Here is a 21,394-nt window from a genome sequence, read left to right on the forward strand (position 1 = left end):
GTATGAAATTTAAAGCAGCTCATGCTGTCACTTTTGCTGACACTTAAATGGGCCATGAAAAATGAACACAGAATTTCTTCTCTTATATTACTGTTATAAATTACCTTTTCTTTCAGTGTAGCAACTCTTTCCGTGAGATCACTGATGGCTGTTTTCTGCTCAACGTTCTCCACTTCATACAGACTGCATTTCTTTAAGGCTTCATTCAGCTTAGCATTAAAAGTAATAGTTCGTGTGATAGAAATACATAGAATTCTATTAAAATTGTGATGTTACCAGTTATAGTATTGAGTTTACACAACAGTGAAGTTTATACTTTTAAATTCATAACCAAAAACTTATCATCCCACTAAAATGTAAATATTTTCATGCAAAGCTGTGTTGGGTCTAAGAAATCCTTACACCAAACTTTAAGAATGAACAAAATTAAATTACTTAACTTACTTAATTTTACTTACTTACAAAATTAAATTACTTAACAAACTTAACTAAATGAACAATACTGTAAAGACAAAGTACAAACTTTCAGACTGGGAAAACAGCAATAATTCTGTTGGGACACAAATCGAAAGTTATGGTTAAAGCTCATCAGTTCTAATAAGTGAAATAGTAACTATAATTTTAGCTTACTTTTTGCTCAACATGCACAAACTTCTCCCCAAGCTCTTTGTTCAGAATATCCTTTTCTTGAAGCTGTTTCCTCAAAGTTTCAACTTGTTCCAGCTTTTCTGTTGTGCTTGCCAGTTTTTGTTCTCTTTCTCCAAGTGAATTTTCAAGGAAACTATTTCTGTCACTCAATCTGAAAAGAAAATACATATTTAGACATGTTGAAAACAAAGCTTGCATTAAGTTTTCTAAGCTTACTAACCTCAAACTAAGAGAACCATTATTTTTACACAGTCCACTTAAACTTTGAAGTACAAAAATAAACACAACTGCAAATAGAAACATGAGCCAAGTAATTGTTTTTATGAGAAAAAAAGTGTTTTGAGAGACTATATGCCTAATCAGAATTTGAAGGTAAAAGCAGAGAAAGCCAGTGGTGTGTAGTGTTGTAAAGAACCTTGGTTTTACCCTTTAAGCTGCTCATTCAAGCCAGAGATCAGAATCTGATGCTTTTCCACATCTCGCATTTGTTGGTTGCGCAATTGGGTGAGTTGAGTTTGCAAACGCTCATTTTCATTCTGCAAAAAAGCAATGATGAAGAGCATTATCATACCCAGAGAAGAATGAGAGAGCTTCACTTCACTTTGTTCACACAGCCTTTTGGAGGTTTCAAACACAGCACAAATCTCTCCTACTCTAGTCAGATCCACTGCACCAATTCAAAAATAAAACCACCAAAAGAAAAGAAAAAAAAAAAATCGTACAACAGCAACCAACAACCAAAAGCAAAACACATCCAGAATCAACAGCAAGTAGGACAAACGTGGCAAACTTGTCACCATTCATGAACAGAAGGTGGCATTTTGGAGGAGACAGAACACACCTGCACTGCCCTCAACAGCTGCCCTTCTTCCTCTACACCAAACGTTACCTGTATTGAAAGGCTTTGTTACAAGAGTCTCAATAATTAATGTAAGCTTGTCTCTCATCTTAAAACCAGTCATTCTTTTTTATACACGTGCAACTTAACAGATAAAGAACTGTGAGTAATGCACCAAGAGTATGAGTACAACATCAGTTGTGTCACTTAAGTGAAAATATGGTTCCCAAATTACCACAGTAATTTGTCAGTCAGGCAATACTAAAAATAACTTTTCCTTTTAAAAGAACTCTACTGTTCTTTGTGGGGCCTTCAGTGAATGGTTTTAAAATATAACTGTCTAGATCATATCTGGAGTTTAGATTGCATGTGTATTTATTTATATAAAATTATGGATCATTTTTATATAAGCAGTTTCTTCTCTAAAAATGTGTACATACATATAAAAAATTAAATTTAAAAAATTTTAAAAATTTAATACACTCTTACAGAAAAGAAACTTAAGCGATATAAGGAGTGGGAAATTCAAACGAGTCACAACCAAATCTAATTGCGGACTTTCTGGCAAAGACTTCACAAAGAATTATGAAAATCATGTTGTCTTTTTACAAAGTTTCTAGAACAAATAAAGCTTAATCCTAATCATAATTCTCCACATGTTGAACAAAAGCAACAGGCTTCAGCCTCAAAGCATAATACAGGATGTGCAAACTCTCTGAGAACATAATTAATGAGTGTAAATTGGGTTTCAGCCATTTTTTGTCAGCTGCCAATTGATGGGTTTAGCTTACTGTAGGCTGTGATATAAAGAACATAAACTCAGAATGATTCTCTTGCATCATGAGAGTTGCACAACTCCAAAGCTCACCTGGAGAGCCTCCATTCTACCTTGAAGCTGAAATCTGTCTTCCAAATCCTGACAACGCTCTTCCAGAAAAAGTATTTGTTCCTGCAGTTGGTTTCTTTCCAATTCCAGCTCTTCAACCACACTCCGTAAACCTACTCAGGTCAAAGAAGGAAAATTCTTTCAAGAGAAGTCCACCAAAATTCCTAAAGTCTAGAAATGGCTGCAGCTCTTTATTCAAAGTTCTCATCAGTGTTGGGCACAAACAAATCTCACCTATTTTCTAGTGGGAATGCCTGAGGCTCTACATCCCCAAAATTTAGATGGCAAAAGTACCCTTAACAGTTGGAAAACCAAAATAAGTTGCAGAGCTCATGAACTCAGAGGACCTAGCAGATAAATTCAAATATTGAGCCACCACTATTGTGGCTCAGCCAGTAGTGTGGCTCACGTTACATTAACCACAAGTTGATCAGGTGCTTGCAGGATCACACCTTAAGTAATTATTAATAAACTGGTCTGGACTGACAATTTGTAAGTGAGCCCATTCCATCTTAACAATAAGATGTATTTGTAATCTTTACCATTAATATAAAATCATCAGCATTAAAAACTGAGAATTGTATTTTTAAATTAAGCAGCAATGGAACGGAATTCTGGTTTGCAACATAACTGTGATATAAACTGGAAACACATTCACAGGAGCAACTCATAACTTAAAAGAAACACATGATCTTGCCACATGGGATATTTGATGGGCATCAAAGCTCATCCAACTCCAGTGCTCAGCCATATTGATGCTGTACTTGTGAGCCAGAACTAGGCAGTTCATCCAGCACGCACATGCTTGGAAACGAAAAGGAAGAAAACAAAAGCCAAAAAAATCCAACAAAGATTAGAATACACCACAAATGGGCTGTTAGCTGAATTTGAAAACAAAAATAGACACAAAATGCAGATGCTGTGTGCATGCTTTCATCAACTGTCTAGTCGCTATCACACCTGCATTGGGTGAAGGGTACTCTGGCCACCAACCTCCCATGTTTTCTCCTTCAGCTGAGTCAGTGCTATCCAAGGTGACATTCAGTTCTTGGAAGCATTGTTTGCCATCGAAGGGGAATTCTTCCTACACACAAAACATGAGAAGGAAGCTTAACTTAAAGAAGGAAGCAAGCAGGGGTAAGATAATTCAGCTACTAAAACCACAGTTTCAATCCAAAATCCCAAAACTCAGCACTGATTCGGGCACTTAAATGCAAGTATGTGGGATTGCTGTGAACTAGAGAGGCCTGCCCAGCTTCCAGATATTATTTCCAGAAAAGCCAAGTCTCCCACAGGTTCTTTAAGACAGCTGCAAGCCTTTAAAATCACCCTTGGCTATCTGAGAAGCTAATGGAAAACAATGTTTGGATATCTTAATTAGTGCCCTGATTTCTGAAGCTGAGTCCTCTGAATCATCAGTTAACTAATTATCTTCTTCCAACAGTCTGTTAATGGGACAATGACATCCTAATTCTTAAAAAAGTTACCATTTTTTCATGCAAGGTACACCACCACCTACCTAGAAGTCCACCTGAATGAAGTGGCATTAATTATTCAGTAAAGCTCCACCAGCAAAGAGATTTGTAAAGATTTTATAGAAGCTAAAAACAGCCTTAACATCTGAAGCATACACATGGCTTCAGGCATGGGAATTACTCCAGAGAGAACCTTGTGATTTTTCAGTGGAAAGGAGTAAGAGGTGTGAGAATTTCTCATATTCTGGCTCTGAACATGATCATTAAATTTACCAATGTTTTCAGTTCCAACCTCTGTTCCTAAGCTCCTAATGTTTTAAAGACTAAAGCACCACATGAATAACAGTACTTTCCACAGTTTTGTTAACAGACAGGTAAAAATAAACTCACATCTCTTTGAACCTACCTGCAGCTTCCTGCTGGTCTGACTGCCTTTCCTTCTTGCCTGCTGCAGCCTGCCCACTCCTTGAACTGTGGCCAGTTCCTCCTCCAGCTCCTGCTGCCCTGAGACTATGGCTGGATCGGAGCAGCCAGGAAAGAACCAGTCATCCTCAATCAGTTTTGTGCCACAGGAAAGCATTTACATTTATATCAGACACTACTACATGAAAAGAGACCAGGGACAGGGTGAAGTCCCTACAAATGACTGACAGGAACAAGATTAAAGATTAAAATCCACTGTGTTCACCTTGTGATTTCCCTCCAACATTGCTATGCAGAACATAACAAAGTCTGAGTATCTCACTAAGAAGAAGCAAATCAAAGTCTAACTTCACTTCTTCATCAGCTCTAAAGGAAGACTTTATACAGAAGGGTGGAAAGGGTGAGGTTATACCATGCTAAGAAGGAAAGCCAATCAATTAAAATGCCAAATTACGTCTCAATTCAATTTACCAGGTTCAAATATATCTAATTTGTATGATAAAAACCACAGCTTTTTCAGCTGATGACTTTTTAATCTCAACAATCACATCCATTTTTATAAAAACTTGAATTTTAGTACAAGCTCTAAAGCCAGATCATTTGAGGAAGTCACAAGCACATGTTATACTGGCATCAAACCATCTTATCATAAATTAGTAACATCATTCTTTTCAGGACAAATACAGATACAGAATCACTAGTAAATAAACACACTGAATAAACTGAGAATATGAAAGCTTAGGTATGCATCCTGTTCATTGTTAGAAATGATTTGTCATCTGAAGTGCATTCCCATCTGTTTTGTGATACAACAAAACACATTTGGGGTAAAGATTAGGAAACAACACATTCCATGCAAAGCAGACACAACAGCACAGCCAGGGAAAGGGAGGGCAAGTACAGGTGGCTCCATATTTTAATTGAAAGTTACATTAATTGGATAATTAGGAATTTGGCCTTCGGTTTAACCACATGAATCCACAGTTGTCCTCACAGCACACAAAACTCAGAGAATTTATGTCAATGCATCTGCAAGTTCAACACTAGGAACGATTTGGAGATTCAGCCCTACAAGAAATACCTTCCTTTCATTTGAGTTGGCCAAGGATTACTTCCACCACAGATTTCCTTAACTCACAATTCTGTAACACCTGCTAGATCTAAACTCTTCCTGTAATATTCCAAAATTACACCCCTAATGTCTTGTCAGAAAAGATCAGTGGGGAAAAAAGCTAAAGAAGAACACAATGACCCCTTTCAAGTGGGATTGATAAATTGGATTATACTTCTGATTTCAATTAAACTTTGGCTTCTTACACTGTCAGTTCATAAGTGTTTTAAACACCCTTGTGTATTTTCTAGATTTTACACTTTTTTTAATCATTCTACACACTTTTTCAAGGCTGTAAAATTAAATGTCAAATTTTGATCACAGGTCTTAAACCTCTGTTGACAGGAACTGCCAGTTAAAGGGTTCAAAGAATAAAATCTATTCCAGGTAAAAATTTAACCCCTCTTCTGACACTGTACTATAGGAACCCAACATATTTAGGCTTCTAAGTATCTGATGATGAAAAAAACAATGAAATTACAACTGTCACAAGAATAATGGAAGGAAAGAAACTGGAGCTTTAGAATGATTTAGCACACTCAGAAGTGATAAAACACTTCCAGTTAAACTGAGCATTGCTTTAAGAACAATTAGTAAGTAAATACATTTTCTAATGTTTTACAGCAGCTTAGGAAGCTTTTCATTTGCAATTATCTAAGATAAAAACCTGAAAAACTTCCCAGAACACCTTTTTTCAGATATGCACTGCATATAACAAATTATGATGTGTCTGTACTTCCCTGAGTCACTACTGATGCTACATATTACTTACACATGGCTTAAAATATTGGCAGCTAATATTAATGCATGCAAGTTCAGCAATTTATGGGATGGAACATTATTTTTTTTTAATACTACTGAATTTCAGATAGTAGTAAGAACTAATTTGATTCTTACTTAGTCACAACCACTTGTGGCAAGCCAAGAAATTTGTCTCTAGATAAAACATAAATATGGAGTCAGCTGTTACTAGAGTGAAAAAATGAAGATGATTTCATTAATACAAAAGAAGAAAACAGGTAGTGCAAGGCAGGAGAAACTCGAGTTAAAACCCAGAAGTTGTTACACACATTGCTAAAACCCACAAACCATCAATGGCAAACCTTGCAAGGTACTATTGGCAATTTTCTCCACAAGAAGCAAGAGCAGGAGAAATCAGCAACAGCACATTGCAGGGAGCCATTGCTGCAGGAACCTGCATGCACAAAACTGATGGGAAACTGCTCTCCCTGGCTGCCCAGATCGCAGTGAGGGTAGGAGTGGAGGGGGAAGGGACGCTCAGGGCTCACCAGGTGGAACGGCAGGAAAAAAGGAACAGAAAGATCATGCTACTCCCAAGGGGAAAAAAAAATGCAAAATTAAACCTGGACTGAGGCAGAGGAAATTTCACAAGTGTTATTAATATTGCATGTGGCTCTGTGGCCAGCACAGATGTGCCAACAGGTAGATTTGATGGAGGGATATTATTCCCTTTCAATAGCAAAGCATAAATCCTTCAAACAGAAGAGACGTGATCCTTAAAACATTTCTGTGCTTACACACTGAACTTTCAAATGGATCATGGAAATGAAAAACAATTCAGCTGCAGATTGAAAAGAGAAGGCTCAAATTAACTAACAGGATTAATTATGATGGGAGGTCCTGTGCATTAAAACCTGCCATTATTCCCCATGCTAGGGGGGACAAAAATGGCAATTTAGTTCAGATGGCATGGAAAGAGCAGTAAAAGCTATCTAAAATTTAACCAGACTTTCATAAGTTTTAATAGAAGCTACTTCAGTTTCTCATCAGCTGATTAATTAATAATTTAGCAAGCTCTAAAACCTGACATTACTTGAAATGCTATTTTCTGTAGGTAATTTGATATTTTTAACCACCTCCAAGCCACTGCCAGTGAGCATTACTCAGCTGGTCTATACAAGTGGCACCTACTAACAGATCACTAAATATCCTAAACAGAATTAATCAGAAGTTTCCTAAAGAGAAACTCCATGTCAGGCACATTTTGCTTAAGCACCACCTCCATTCCTCTAATTCAAACCAACACTATAGTCCCCCACACTTTCACCAGTTCTCTATGCAGGCAGCTTTAATATTTCAATGGGGAACTATTTATCATTGATAATTTTTTTTTTATCATTTTTATCATTTATCATATGCACACAATAAGCCTGTCAAGCAGTCTTACAAAGCAGCAGCTCAAATGGCAAACAAACAGCACATCTACTTAATAAAAATTATATAAAACAAAGATGAATATATGAAAAACAAACTCGAGGGAACAGGAAAAAGCAGAAATTGCACATTTCAGCAATTTCACTAACTATACATATTTTATGACTACAGAAATGAGTCATGGTGGTGTGCTATCAATTTGTTCTGAAGCACAACAGACACACACAGATCTATAAAAACAGGATTGTTGGCCTGGAAATAAAATAATTCACCTTCTCTCTCCTCCTCAATCTGAGCCATTCTCAAGGCCATGGCAGATTTCTCTTCTCGGACTTGATCCCGGGACTCCTCTGACTCTGGGACAGTTTCCTGCCATTCCAAGAGATGACTCTGCAGTTCATCCACACTGCCTGACTCACTGGCCTAACAAGAGAAATTCTATATTAAAATAAATTTACCACACCTCTCTGCAAATGTAAATACGTTGTAAGTTGGCAAACCAACATAATTCATCATTTAACTTAAATAAAAATCTATGAAATTGGTAAATGCAGATTGTAGGTATTGTAGACTATGTGAAAAACAAGTCCCATGAATTCATAAAGTATTAAAAATATTTTGTCTACAAAATAACAGCCACACTTTGATGACTCACATTAAACATAACTAAATGAACAGCAAACTGCTTGGAAAAATGTAATTTAAAGTGTGTGCAAAGTAGGTAGAAAAGAAATCAATCTTTTTGAGTAATTCAAAACCTGTCATCGTGTTCTCCAACTGAACAGCCATTGACAATTCCATCTATCAATAAATTAATTCTCAGCTCCAAAATCCAGCTGACATACTTTTCAAAGTCTAATTAGCACCATTAATCAATAACTCATGCAAATCAATTTTCAAGTCAACCTGTGAAGCTGCTCTCTTTGTAACTTGGTCAAGATCAGCCTGCAGCTTCCTCTGCTGCTCTTCATAGAGCTCGAGCTTTTTCAGCAGTTCTTCTACAAAAACAACAAATTTGGTTAATGAGGACACAAATAATTTATTTTTGTTTCTTTACTTTGGATCATCTGCAAAAGATTTTCTGTTACCATTCTGAGTTCCAATCTCATGCAATGACTGAAGTTTTGACTGTAGTTCTTCATTTTCAACTTCTAATTCTGACACACGATTGGTTAAGGCAGATACATCATTGTTTTTTGAGGAAAACTGAAAGAAAACACAATTATGGGGGTTTAAAACACAGCAAATCACAGCAAAGTCCTTTTTTTTTCATATTCTTTAGTAGTATGTAGAATAGTTGTTTTTCTAATATTTAAAGTGCAATACAGCAGCTCTCTCTAACAAATTTACTCCTGAATGCTGGTAACACAATTTGTACTATTTTTTATTTAAACTACATCTTGTATCAACACTTTATGTCCATTCCATTTTCATACCTTAATTCAGGTTTGAATAAAATTAAAAATAATTTACCTTACAGTAAACTATCTTAATATTCTATTTATGCCACAGTTCACTTTCTCCCAATCAAAACTCCAAGCACATTAGTTGGAGAAAGACACAGAGCCTTAAACACAAAGCTACACATACATTTTTCAGTTCATCCTCCAGCTGTTTGATCCTTGATTTAGACCAAGCCTTCATTTTCAAAAACTTGGCTTCAGATTTGCTGGCCTCTTCTGTTTTCAATTTCACTTGGACTAAGAAACAAGAAGCAGGAATTACTTTAATCTGTAGACAGATTATTAATACAAACCTTGTGTGTAATTCCTTTAGCAACTGGAAGTTACACACACAAGACAACAGCATTTACAGAAAAATATAAGACTTGGACACAGTGACAAATTTACAGCTTGTGATTATCTTGGTAATCCTCTAACCCCCATTACTATAGTACTTGATCCCTTTAATTACTGTGGCAATAACATTCCATCAAGTTTCATGTAGTTCTAATTGCAGTAAGTATGAAATTGGCTCAAAAGACATTGAAGTCTGGGGCAAAGAAACCTTTAATACTGTCAGTGACAACTGTTTAAATAGGATACCTTCCAATTCTTCCAGCTTCTCTTTGGTTATAGATTTCATATCTTTGACTTCTTTGGAGTTACTCAGTCCACCAGCACTCAACTCTGCCACTTGTTTCTGAAGCTGAACCAGGGCCTGGTCTTTCTCTTGCAGCTCAGTTTCATGTTTCTCTTGAATTTCATGCAGTTCAGCATTGTATTTCGCCTTAACTTTTGTCATTTCAAGCTCATGTTTCTCCATCATGTCTTTTAATTGGGCTCTCATTACATGTTTCTCAGCATCCAGTTTAGACTGGAGGTTTTCTTTTTCAGACAGAAGACGTTTCAGGTTTTCATTGTTCTCCTGTTAAAAGAAAAAAAAACAGCACAAAAACATTTATCATTTCAATGCAAAGTATTTTTCCTACCATTGTCAAACATTATACCTGTACTCCTACTTATGGCACTTCTTACTTTCAGTTGCTGGTCCTTGGCATCCAGCTCCTTTTGCAAGACATCAATCACCTGTGTCCTTCCCAGCATGACTTCTTCCTTTTCATGGAGCTTCTGTTTCAAAGCCTTTAGCAGCTACCAAAAATAAAAAGTTAAATAATCCAGCAATCTATAAAAGACTTATTTTTATTCTCCCAACCAGACACTTGAACTGTGTCACAGAGTTTAGTAATTACATGACTCCCAATTCAGGCTGCTGAGTTTCCAGAGCAACATACCTGTTCTAGGTCAGCACTTGCATCAGATTTAGCAGCTAATCTAAAAAGCTCCTGCTCATGTTTTTCTCTCTGTGCTTCCAGCTCCTTTTCCTTTTCCTGGATAATATTTTGAAACACACGTATCTAAAACCAAAAAGAAAATAAATATGAAACCAGCCAACAAACTATTGTAAAACCACACTGAACTCTCTAACTAAAGGTACAGAAAGATAGTGGATTCCAAATTAACTCTGAATTTTGCTTCCAGTAACATTAAATACAATAATTAGTCACTTATGTTCATTCCTAGTTTCTAACAACTAAGCCCAAACGGCATCCTCCTCCTCAAACACTTGTATTCTACTTTTCCCAAGAACTGGACATAACTTTTGGAATCCTGCATTTACTTACATTTTCCATATATTTAGCTTCTTTTCCTTGGAAATGTTCTCTTTCCTTGCTTTGAACGTTTTTCAGACTCTCGATCTGCTCCTGGAACAAGCTGCATTTTTCCTCACTGTCTCCCACCTTCTTGGTGAGGTTCTGCACCAGGATCTCCATGCTTTGCAGGGATGACTCTTTAGCTGCCAGCTGGTTCTTTACAATGCAAACCAAAAGACAATTAGCAGAAAAATGATACAGCAATCATGAAGCCTCTCCCTGGTAAGAACAAAATAAGCAAGTAAATATATATAAATTAAGATAGTAAAGAATTTTTATTCATATGAATTAACTGTATTTCAGCGAGGGACTGACTACATATCATATCAAATTCACTGGTTCCTTGAAAGCTCTACAGAGATTTTATAACTGAGCTGCTAACATACCTTCAATTCCTCATTGGGCAGGAATATTTCATTGGCAGCATCACTGGATCCACAGGCCACCTGCAAATCCCTGATGTAAGCATCCCTTTCAGCCAGCCTCTTCTCCTTCTCTGCCAGCATGGCATCCATGTCAGCCCCACGGCCGCGCTGCGCCTCCAGCTCAGCATCCTGGGGTGAAAAGGCAGAATTGGTTGTGCTCTGTGCTTCCACCTCCAGCACAGAATGGTCTGCATCATTTCCTTACTGCCTGAGTTAAGAGTACTCCAAAAATTACAATCAGATATATAACTGGTTCTGTTTGAAATGTAATCATTATTTACTGAACTTTTCCCTCAAACTCTGCAGCATTCCCATTCCTGCCACCATCCCCAGGGAAGTTATGTCCAAAAAACACCACAACATGAAATCTGCCCTTGCCTACATTTTCTCCTGTTGTGACTTATTTTTTCAATGAGTAAAACCGAAGCAAAGCAGTACTTTTGTTCAAAATGCAAGATTTAAATACAACATTGACCCACAGAGCTCATCTTCATGTATCCTTCTCCATTCATCCAGAATTCCCTGCTCACTGAGGGCACAATGACAGAATTCCCACTGCCCTTGCTGAGGCTGTAACATAACAATTCCTCAACAGAAAACTCCCAGAATGGCTCTTCAGTAGCACAGAATTAAATATCTACTTAAATAAACATATTCAAACATAATCCTACACCACAAAGGTAAAAAGTCATGTCACACAAAACACCACCTTTTTCTGTAACTCTTCATTTTTTTGTGTGATCTGGGATTCCAGCTCTTCAATTCTCCTTCTCAGCACTAATATTTTCCCTCGATTTGCTGCAGCATTTTCCTGGTCTCCATCTTTTGATGCCTGCAAAAACAGGAAGGTTTGTATTCCATGAACAGGTAACTCCTGGATTCTGTACCTCTACTTAGTCTGATAATATTGACGAAAAAAGCAGACTTTACTCACAGACCCCGTTTCAGTTCTCTTCTATATTTCATATTCCATGTAGAAGCTAGCACAGAATTTCTATTTATTAAGCTTATAGAAGTCTTTGTATTTAAATTATTCATGATAATTACTGCTAAAAAGTGGACTGGAAGGAGATTAACTTTCTCCAGCAATTGAAACTCAGATAATCTGGCAAGTGTAGTCCATACGTATCAGAGGGAAAACAGGACTACCAGGGGAAAAATGTAAATTCAACCATTCCTAAGCATGTCTTTAATCAGACTTTCCCCAGCTGTAATTGCTGTTTTATAGAAATTATCTGCCATTACAAGAAACCAATTGCTAAGCATGTTTTGTCAGCCAAAAAAAGATCAGAAGAATAAATAGTTACTGCACATTTTTATGGAAAACTAGAGACTGTTACAAACTGATTGTTACCTTTCCCTTCCAGCACAGCTTTAATGTACAAATTTCCCTGAAAAACTGAAGCCTCACTAAAGTTATTTTAGAAGCTATAATGTCCTACTCTGAACAAATACAAGTCTACTTGCACAACTGTGTTACTCCAAACAGATCTGAGACTCTCTTGTTAACAGTAAAACACCTGTCACTTTCCAGCACTTAATCTACATTTTGCTAGTAAGGAGAGTTACACATTTCCTAAGGAACAAGACAGGTTTTGTTTTTATTTCTTCTCCAAAACTTATCTGCCTGATTTACATGTGTCAAAACTTAGAGGCGCTAATAGGATGAAGGATTGAGAAATTTTTACTAAAACAATTTGAAGGGAATGTGCAATTTTCTGGATTTCTACTGAAAAATAAAAGAATTAAACAGAAACACAGATGAACTGACAGCACCCACTCAGTCCACCTTGATCCTAACCTGACTCAGCTCAAAATTTGAATTTCCCCATTGAGTCCAGCATGGGAAACAGCCCACAGCACCCTGGAAATTGTATCTGCTTCCAAATATGAGAACACCTTACCTTTTTTGGTTCTGCTTTGGCCTCTAAGCCTCCTGCCACTGGTAACTGCTTCTTCAGTTCTTCCAGCTGCGAGGTTAATGATGCAACCTTGGCTTTGTTCTGCAGCTTCAGCTTGGAAATTTTGGCATCAGCAGATTCCTTCTCCTCCTACAAACATCAAAGTCAGGACAGACTAAATTAGCTACATGGACAACTGCCTCCTTCAATTCTTCCATTAAAAAAAAATGAGAGAGGGAGAAATCTGAAGTGATTAACAAAAAATATCTTCCCTGAAGAGACATTCCAATGTTTCATTTTCATTCTTTAAATATTCTCTTCTTTATCTAAACTTTCTGCACATGATGATTATTACCGTATGGAATTCAAAACCTTATTATATAAATTTCCCTTTTTTTTTCACAGCAATACAAATTCTAGGCTTGACTTTTTAATGAGAAGAATTATCTTTTCATAAAAAAACGAGAATTACTTCTTCATAAAAATACAAGAATTTTTTCATAAAAAAACAAGAATTATTTTATCATAAAAACTACAATTATTTTTTCATTAAAAAATATAAAATACATTAACAAATGTAAAAAGACAGACACCTTCATGAAAGTGTAAAAGCTTTTTTTTTTTTTTGAGAACTCAATATACAACGAGTTTTAAAACATGCAGTATTTTAACACTTGGCTGTTTACATCCACAGATAAAAAGGGCAGAAAGAAATCTCTCCTAGGAAGAGATCAATCTTTATGACTTTTTCTAAAAGAGTAACAAGCCCTAAAAAAAGCCTTCAAGATATTAGATATAAATTCCTTCTAGCTCAGTCCTGGGACAGAACACACGCTGGGAACAAGCAGCAATGTCCAGAGCCCAGAACAGCTCCTTGTGACCATCCCAGAGCTGCTGCAACAGACCAGAATCTTGCAAAACATGACAAAAAGGACTGAAGGGGGATTTTCACAATGGTTATGACATGAACACGTGCTCAGTACCTTTAGCTGAAGATCTTTGCTCCGCAGCTCAGCATCCTTCTCCCTGACAAGCTCCTTGAGCTGTGCCAGCAGCTGCTCGGTGCTCGTCAGCTGCTCCGTCAGATCCGTCACCGCCGCGCTCTCCACGTCCCCGGAGGCCGCAGCCTGCAGAGACAGGGAATGCTCAGCCTGGGGACATCCAGGGTGCCCCCCTAAAGCCAAATGGGGCACACTGCACTGCCCCTCACATGCCTGCACTTTGTGTCCCACTTCACTACAACAGCCAGCAAATGCAATGCTAAAGCTTCCATGGGTCATATATACTTACAGCAGGCTGGTTTTAGCAGGCCACATGGAATTCTAAACCTTATGAGCTGCCTTAGCAAGCTTGGCTTGAAATGCAGCAAAACCACCCAAGCATTCTAGGTATGAACACCTGAACTTCCTCATTCCCTTGATTTGTGTTGTGACAGCCAGCAGTGCTGCTAAATAAAATAAATACCCATAAAATATTGATATTGAATCTACTCTACCCAAAGATACCCTGAGGATGGAGCTTATGTAACTCCTACAGATGTTTTCTTAAGGCAGGATAAGCAGAGTGGGGACAGGCACAACAGCTGTGGAAGGCACAGAGATTATACATCAAGGAGATAAGAAACAAGGACATAACCTGACTCTTAGAGCCCTAGAACTGTCATGGTAAAACCAGTCAAACAACTGCTTTATAAAAGAGAAAATACATATAGTTAGTGTATAAAAAATGAAATATTCTCTGTGTCAGAGAGTCTTTAAAGGATATTAATAGTAATTCAGTACTTACTGCTGTTTTGGAAGGAGAATCATCTCCACTACCCCATTTCCACATAGTTCCACGATGGCTACAGAAAAATAAATGAAATAATACCTCAGTCAGTATCAGAGACTCCAATAACTGTAATTAATTCATACTTCTGTGTACCTCATTGTGAAATGCTTGAGAGTGATTTGCTCAGTTGTGACAGCACCTCTGATCTCCACTATAGCACCAGTTGTTGAGAAATAACACTTCTCATTATGTACAAAATATGCATAACGTGCCTTTTCTAAAAACTGCCAGTCAGTAAAATGCCAATACTTCCAAAAATAATCCAGAGAAGTCTTTAAAGAGTAAATGCCATGGAGTATTATTCTGCACAGCTGCCTCTCCAACATATAAATAGAAGACACAAACCACATATAGTTTGCTAATATTTAACCTGACCTTAAACACTGCCTGTCCCTGCAGGAAAGCAGGGATTACACATCGACACAGATTTCTAAAAAAATCACACATTAAGGCTAAAACCATTAAATAACATCAAACTGCTTGAATTGCTGTGACTGCTGCTTATCTGAAAAGCACAACCAGCACTGCACCTGCTCAGTAATTGTCACTCTCAATTAGCAACACCCAGAGGAAAGTCAAGTGTCCTTCCCATTCTTATTAGAGACTTGTGAACCACACATGCACAGAGCAGGCCTGAGTGTGGAAAGCAGGTCATAGTGAGCACCAGCACACAGCTTATCTCTGAAAGAATGCAGCCTGATAGCAGGGGCTGCCTTTAAAGCAGTTCACCACTCCAAAGCTTAACCAGGAGCCACAGACTGCAACCCACATCACCTACAACTCCAGACTGGATCCTCCTAAGGATCTCTCCTGACATTAAAATCAAACAAGCCATGGGTGTGGGGATGGAAACTGCAGAACCTGTAAGTAAACCTCTCCTCTCATAACTACTGCAGAGCTGTAACACCAAAGCTGTTGCCAGTGAAAAGCTCACTGCCAGGCACACCAAAGGGTTACCCCAGGTACAGAGAGGCCAGAATGACTCACTAGATGGAACACGGTGGGGCATTTGTAAATATTTCAGCTCGTTCCCAGCTCTGACTGACAGAATCATTTTGCTGGTCTCCCCTGCCAGCATTCCCACCCAAATACCTCAACTGCTCCCTCCTGGTGTTTTTTTATTTACATCAGTGACACCAACCACTGACAAGTTTTCCAAATCAAGCTGGGAAACAAAACTGATCAGGCTCTTCCTACCCGGCATGAAATCAACCAAGGATGGGTTTTGCTTTTTTTCTGGGGTACAGAAAAATTAAAGCCACAATCTTTAGTTAAAGCTGCAATCCCTCAACTCTTGAACTCTTTTAGTTAAAGCTGCAATCCCTCAACTCTTTATCTTCCACAAGACACAACAGATGCTGCTTAATTTTACAGAACAACTTTCTCTTAATGCTCAAAGTACAACTGAGGTTTCAGCTCTGATCGCAACAGAGTGTTACCAAAAAGAAAAGCCCCAGTGGCAGCTTTGCCTTCCTAAATCATCCCCTACCAGCTGCAGCCAAATCCAGCTAAAAAAAACCCTAATCTCACATTATTCATCTGGGCACTTTCCAGCCTCCTCAGTGCCCTGAGTCAGAGAGCACAGGGCCCAGCATCAGGGGCACATGACAGATTTGGGCAGCAGCTCGTTCCAGCCCTCACTACTGAGGAAGGTGATGGAGTCCCCTCCCTCCTCCCTGCCACAGGCCTACAGCACAAAAACAAACTGCGTAATAGCTCAGCTAAACCTAATATTATTTTAGACGCATTCCCCGAAATAATTTGGTATTGGCAACATATCTACTGAAAGAAAACCATTTTTATTTGTTTTCTTCTAGCAACTGCTCACTTTTGCTTTTACCCACCAAGATGCTGGTTCTTTTTCAGAACAAATGAAATTTGTTTTCAGGAGATCTGTGCCACATATGAACTAAAAGCTCCTGGCCAAAATCTGCACGAACATACAACACACAGCACAAACTGAAGCAGTGTTAAAGCAAACCACACACAAACACACCCTGTAAAATACATTGAGACATCATATAGCCATTACTTGCACCTGTTATAAACACGATCTCTTAGTCACACTGACCACATTTAAATATTAATATGAATTGTTACTTATTTTCAATACTAAATATATTATAGATAAATATTCTTAATACAAGGGAAGCACTATTTTGTAAGAGTGACCCAGTGGAGAAGCCGCAGATCAGAGCAGTGCAGGTGCACGAGGGGCGTAGAGAACTCCAAGGAGTCATTTCCACCCTTTCCCACATTTCCACCCTTTCCCACATTCCCAGCCCCTCCTGCCCGGCTCCATCAGCGCCCGGCAATGGGAGTGAGCGACCCCCCCGCCTCCACCGCCTTCCCCCTCAGAGCTTCCGCGGGGCGGGCTCGCACCGGCCGAGGCCCGGGCAGGCCTGCCGGCGCAGGGCAGGGGTTTTACCGTGGCCGCGATGTCCGCACTCACCTGCGGGGCGGCGGAGGGGCGGCCGCGGCCCCCGAGCCCGCCGAGCCCCCTCAGCCCCGACGCGGCCCCGTCGCCGCCGCCTCTGCGGCCCCGAGCCCCGGCCCCGCCCGCCGGGAGCGGCCCCGCCCCCTGGCAGCGCCCCCTGGCGGCGCGGAGGAGCGCCCTCCTCTCTCACGGCGCTGCGGGCCGGAGGCCGCCGGAGCTCCCCGAATTCCCAAACTTTTTTCCCATTTTTCCTGAGGAAGCGGGGAGCTACAAGCCAGACACGCTTCTCCCTACACATTGCCACGTATTTATTAACTGCTCAGCTGTGCCAGCGCCTCACCACCACCCTCACAGGAGATAATTTCTTCCTGATGTCTACTCCAAACTCACCTTCCTTCAATTTAAAGCCCTTACCCCAAGGCCTTTGTTCCAGCTTAGACTCTCCTTTAGTTTGTTACATTTAGACATGAGCAATGCCAAAGTCTCCAGTAAAATTCCACCAGCTCAGTACATTGCAGTGTATAATATAATTAAGAGACATTTATAAACAAAACATTTTCATACTAGAAAAACTGGCTGCTGTATTATTAGGAAAGGGAGTTTTCATAACAATAGTTGTATTGATTTCACTGTCAGGGAGAGGAATGGATTGCAAATCCTTTTTCTAAGCAGAAAAAAAAAGAAAACCACCTCCAGCTTGCTGTAGGGTAAAAGATGCAGGTACAAAAGGAAGCTGTGCTTCGTATCTGACAGCGGCAGCATTGATATTCTGCATTTTGTAATCTTTTAGATAGCCCTTTTATCTGTGTGCAAACTACAGATTTCTAGAGATATCTGGCACTGGGTTCTGGGCTACAGCCCCACCACTCCCCAGACAAGCATCACTTCATCCCACAGAACAGAGAATAAACCTCAACTCACAGGATCCTACAGCATTACCATGACTGGGAGCAGGAAAGAAGAAACCCATCAGACTTTAAAAGTCATTTGATTTCAAGATGTGGCTGTGTCATTTTAATCTCTTTAATCTTTTCCTGGTGCAACACTCTTAACATTGTTCCTATCAGATGTGAGCTAAACAGTGACACTGTGCATGTTCTCACCCAAGCCCTGAGCACTAAGGAACATGACACATGATGATGATGGGTGCCTGAAGATCCCTGCAAGACTTTAGAATCTCTGGAAATAGGAGTCTGAGCATGGAGTGAACTCCAGAACCACAGGTTTGCATGTGGCGCAGAGCCCTCCTTGGAGGATGCTCTGGAGAATAAGGTTTCTGTGGTTTGCAGCAGTCTCCAAAACCAATTCCATTGTGAATCTGACCACAACATCCATCCTCTCAACCTGTACCCTTCGGGATTTTATCCCCATCCTGCAGTGTCTCCATAGCTTTTTTCCAAACCTGCCCCACAGCAGCATCTCTGAATACCTGTGACAGAGGAGAAAACAGCAGTGCAGCTGCTGCACTCCCATCCCTACCTACCAAAATGGTGTGAGGGGATGGTTTGAATTGTTTGAATTGAATTGAATCAGGCACCAAACCAACCCTGTGCAGTGAGGAATGGTGGAGCTGTCATTCCTGAGCAGCACTAGTGTGCCATGAAGAACTCAGCTGGACTCACAAGGTGCTGGGCTATGGGTTCAGAAACATCTAAATCAATTCAAGACTGCTTATCCCTTACATAGAACCAACACTGGATCACATGCAGAGATTTCCTTGTCTGGGAGGGGAGCTTTGCTCCAGACCCTTTTGTTTTTATTCATTCCACTTAGGAGGAAGAAACTACAAGTATTTTTAATTTGCCCTTTCCTAGGCTCCAGGACAGTTTTCCCTATGCTGTAAGTTGTCCTACCCATAAAAATAATATCATCTGCTGGTCTTCATTTTATCCCAATGTATAAATTATTCTTGGAAAGATAGGAGGGGAGATGACAACACACTTCTTTTGGAGATCTCACAGCCAATCAGTCGCTCCCTTCTCCCCCTCCAAAATGCAGGATGGTGTTAGCACTGTGCTGATAGTGCAATATTCACCTTGTGTGGAGTCAGAAAGTGCAGTGTGTTTGTTTCTGCCTCAGTAAACATGGGGATCTCACAGACAAGGCTTTCTTGGATGTTTAGGCCCAGCCAAACCCCCCTGCTGTGATGCCAGCTTAGGACTGACTGTATTTACCAGTGAGATCCAAGCCCTTGGAGACACACAGAGATTCAGACACATTAAACTCTCTTCCAGCTGGAGGAACACCACTGTAGTTCACTGCATTTAATATTCATATTTCAGCAGTATCCAGATGCCCCAGTCAGTGCAACAGTGAGGTACTTAATGTGCAGCTCTCTGCTGGGACTATTGTGTTATCTTAGCTACTCCTTTTTACAAAATAAAGCTGCTCGCTGGTCAGCCTCCTCATTCCTCTCACACCAAAAAGCAGTGGGAGGAAATTGCTTGCTCTGCCTGTCAGTTTTTTCCCATGAATCTGCTTCTTTTCACAATTTCCTGCATCCTGAAATAACATGGGAACATCCCACCTCATCTTTGAGAAAGGTAAAACTAGAGAAGGATTTCACACAGGATAAAGCCAAATTCTTCTCAACCAGGTGTATCAGCCCCACATTCCTACCAGTACCAGGAGGCTCCCAAGCTCTCTCCATGCCCAAGTTCAAGGCAAAGGACACTTGGTTACCACCATGAGGACTTGGAGCAGGAATTCATGCTCAAAACAGACCACAAGAATGAATTGCTGCTGTTGCTGAAGCTTCCATTTGTTACCTTCTCCATCTTGTTCCTATATAACTTGTGTGTACCCCCCAAAAAAGAGACTGCTGGTTATGAGAAGTAGATGTAGGGAAGGGTATTCTTGGATGATCAGATGATCATTAGTACATAAATGATGTGTAGTGGCACAAAAAGCACATTCAAAGGATAGAGTTTTGGTCATGCCACTAATGCAGAACAGAGCAAACTGCTCAGATAATGGCAAAATAAAACCAAAGAATCTCTAACAACAGTGACAAGTTACCCAGCACTCACTGCAGGGGGCAACAGACACCTCTGCACAGCAGCTCACCCGAGTTATTCTGCGTTATCCTGGGGCTTAGAGGACACAGCTGAACCACACACAGTGTCCGGCTGATGCTCCCTCTGAGGGAGGCCCAAAGCCAGGAGTCCCTGGGTTTCAGGCACCACTTTGTGACACCCACCCCAAAACTGGGAATCACCCCAGAAAACAGTTTTGCAGAGGACTTGGGAGTCCTGGTAGAACAAATTTCAATATTTTAATACTTGAGCCAAAGTTTTCACGTCCCTCTTGGTTTTAATGGTCCTTTTTGTGGACTGGCCAGCAAACCTGGGCATAACACAGCAGCAACAGGGGAGAAATGCCAAAGTTCAAGGAGCAGCCACTGTTCAATAAGCAGCAGGAGAGAGTCAGCACAGCCAGACTCAGAAAATGCAAACCTTACAGGAATTAAATCACGTTCTGGTTGATCTTTACAAAAAGAAAGTAACACATTTAAAACACAAGGACTCATTGCTTAGGCTGCCTCTAGAAGAGAAACAAAGAAGTATAATTTAGACAAAGTGTTCAAGGCTATCAAAAAAGAAATAGTAAAAATGATTGCTTGAAGATTAGACTCACAAAATACAGAGCTTCTTTTTGCACTTAACAAAAAAGGAGAATATTTTATGCATGCAGGCCATACGGCAATGAAACAAGTTTAAAAGTACCATGAAAAAGGAGACACTGACAATATAATAGAGAAAAAATGCTGCCATCAGGATGATTTAAGCATAAGGAATCTATCACCTTGTCCAACAAAAGATACCTCTCTGCTACAAACCTTCCCCCAATTTATACTGAGTCAGTGCTTTAATACTTTTTCACCAGAAATGAGCCTGAGTTTGACAAATGGTGCTGCAGCAATGGAAAAAGTCATTGTGCAGAAATTGCTGTCTTCCAGTGTCTGTTTTTAATGAGGTGGGAAATAAAAATAAGGAAGGAGAGTCTGCTTGGAACCTGCTGAGTCTCTGGATGGGAAGCATGGATGCACCTCCCATGGAAACAACTGGAGTCCTACCCAGCTGTAAATACCA

The 21,394-nt window shown here is 39.7% G+C and overlaps 1 protein-coding gene across 3 annotated transcripts in view; it reads right to left on the reverse strand.

The window, feature by feature from the left end:
* The window catches only part of LOC134419202 (golgin subfamily B member 1-like), a 34,686-nt gene extending 17,314 nt beyond the window's left edge, over positions 1 to 17,372 (reverse strand). For 2 of the 3 annotated variants that reach the window (XM_063158215.1, XM_063158213.1), the window contains exons 1-20: positions 17,319 to 17,372; positions 14,822 to 14,879; positions 14,020 to 14,163; positions 13,040 to 13,186; positions 11,845 to 11,967; positions 11,097 to 11,264; positions 10,681 to 10,866; positions 10,291 to 10,413; positions 10,034 to 10,147; positions 9,602 to 9,923; positions 9,147 to 9,256; positions 8,645 to 8,762; positions 8,463 to 8,554; positions 7,829 to 7,979; positions 4,254 to 4,363; positions 3,333 to 3,456; positions 2,355 to 2,485; positions 1,075 to 1,184; positions 631 to 799; positions 105 to 209 (exon numbers count right to left, since the gene is read on the reverse strand). In XM_063158215.1, the coding sequence (XP_063014285.1) occupies positions 105 to 209; positions 631 to 799; positions 1,075 to 1,184; positions 2,355 to 2,485; positions 3,333 to 3,456; positions 4,254 to 4,363; positions 7,829 to 7,979; positions 8,463 to 8,554; positions 8,645 to 8,762; positions 9,147 to 9,256; positions 9,602 to 9,923; positions 10,034 to 10,147; positions 10,291 to 10,413; positions 10,681 to 10,866; positions 11,097 to 11,264; positions 11,845 to 11,967; positions 13,040 to 13,186; positions 14,020 to 14,163; positions 14,822 to 14,866 (2,592 nt within the window). In that variant the 5' untranslated portion in view covers positions 14,867 to 14,879; positions 17,319 to 17,372. The remainder of the gene's footprint in view (positions 1 to 104; positions 210 to 630; positions 800 to 1,074; positions 1,185 to 2,354; positions 2,486 to 3,332; positions 3,457 to 4,253; positions 4,364 to 7,828; positions 7,980 to 8,462; positions 8,555 to 8,644; positions 8,763 to 9,146; positions 9,257 to 9,601; positions 9,924 to 10,033; positions 10,148 to 10,290; positions 10,414 to 10,680; positions 10,867 to 11,096; positions 11,265 to 11,844; positions 11,968 to 13,039; positions 13,187 to 14,019; positions 14,164 to 14,821; positions 14,880 to 17,318) is intronic. The other variant, XM_063158214.1, reaches the window with a different exon arrangement.
* Positions 17,373 to 21,394: the final 4,022 nt, after the last annotated feature.

The sequence above is a fragment of the Melospiza melodia genome, chromosome 6 (assembly GCF_035770615.1).
Source record: "Melospiza melodia melodia isolate bMelMel2 chromosome 6, bMelMel2.pri, whole genome shotgun sequence".
Classification (NCBI taxonomy): domain Eukaryota; kingdom Metazoa; phylum Chordata; class Aves; order Passeriformes; family Passerellidae; genus Melospiza; species Melospiza melodia.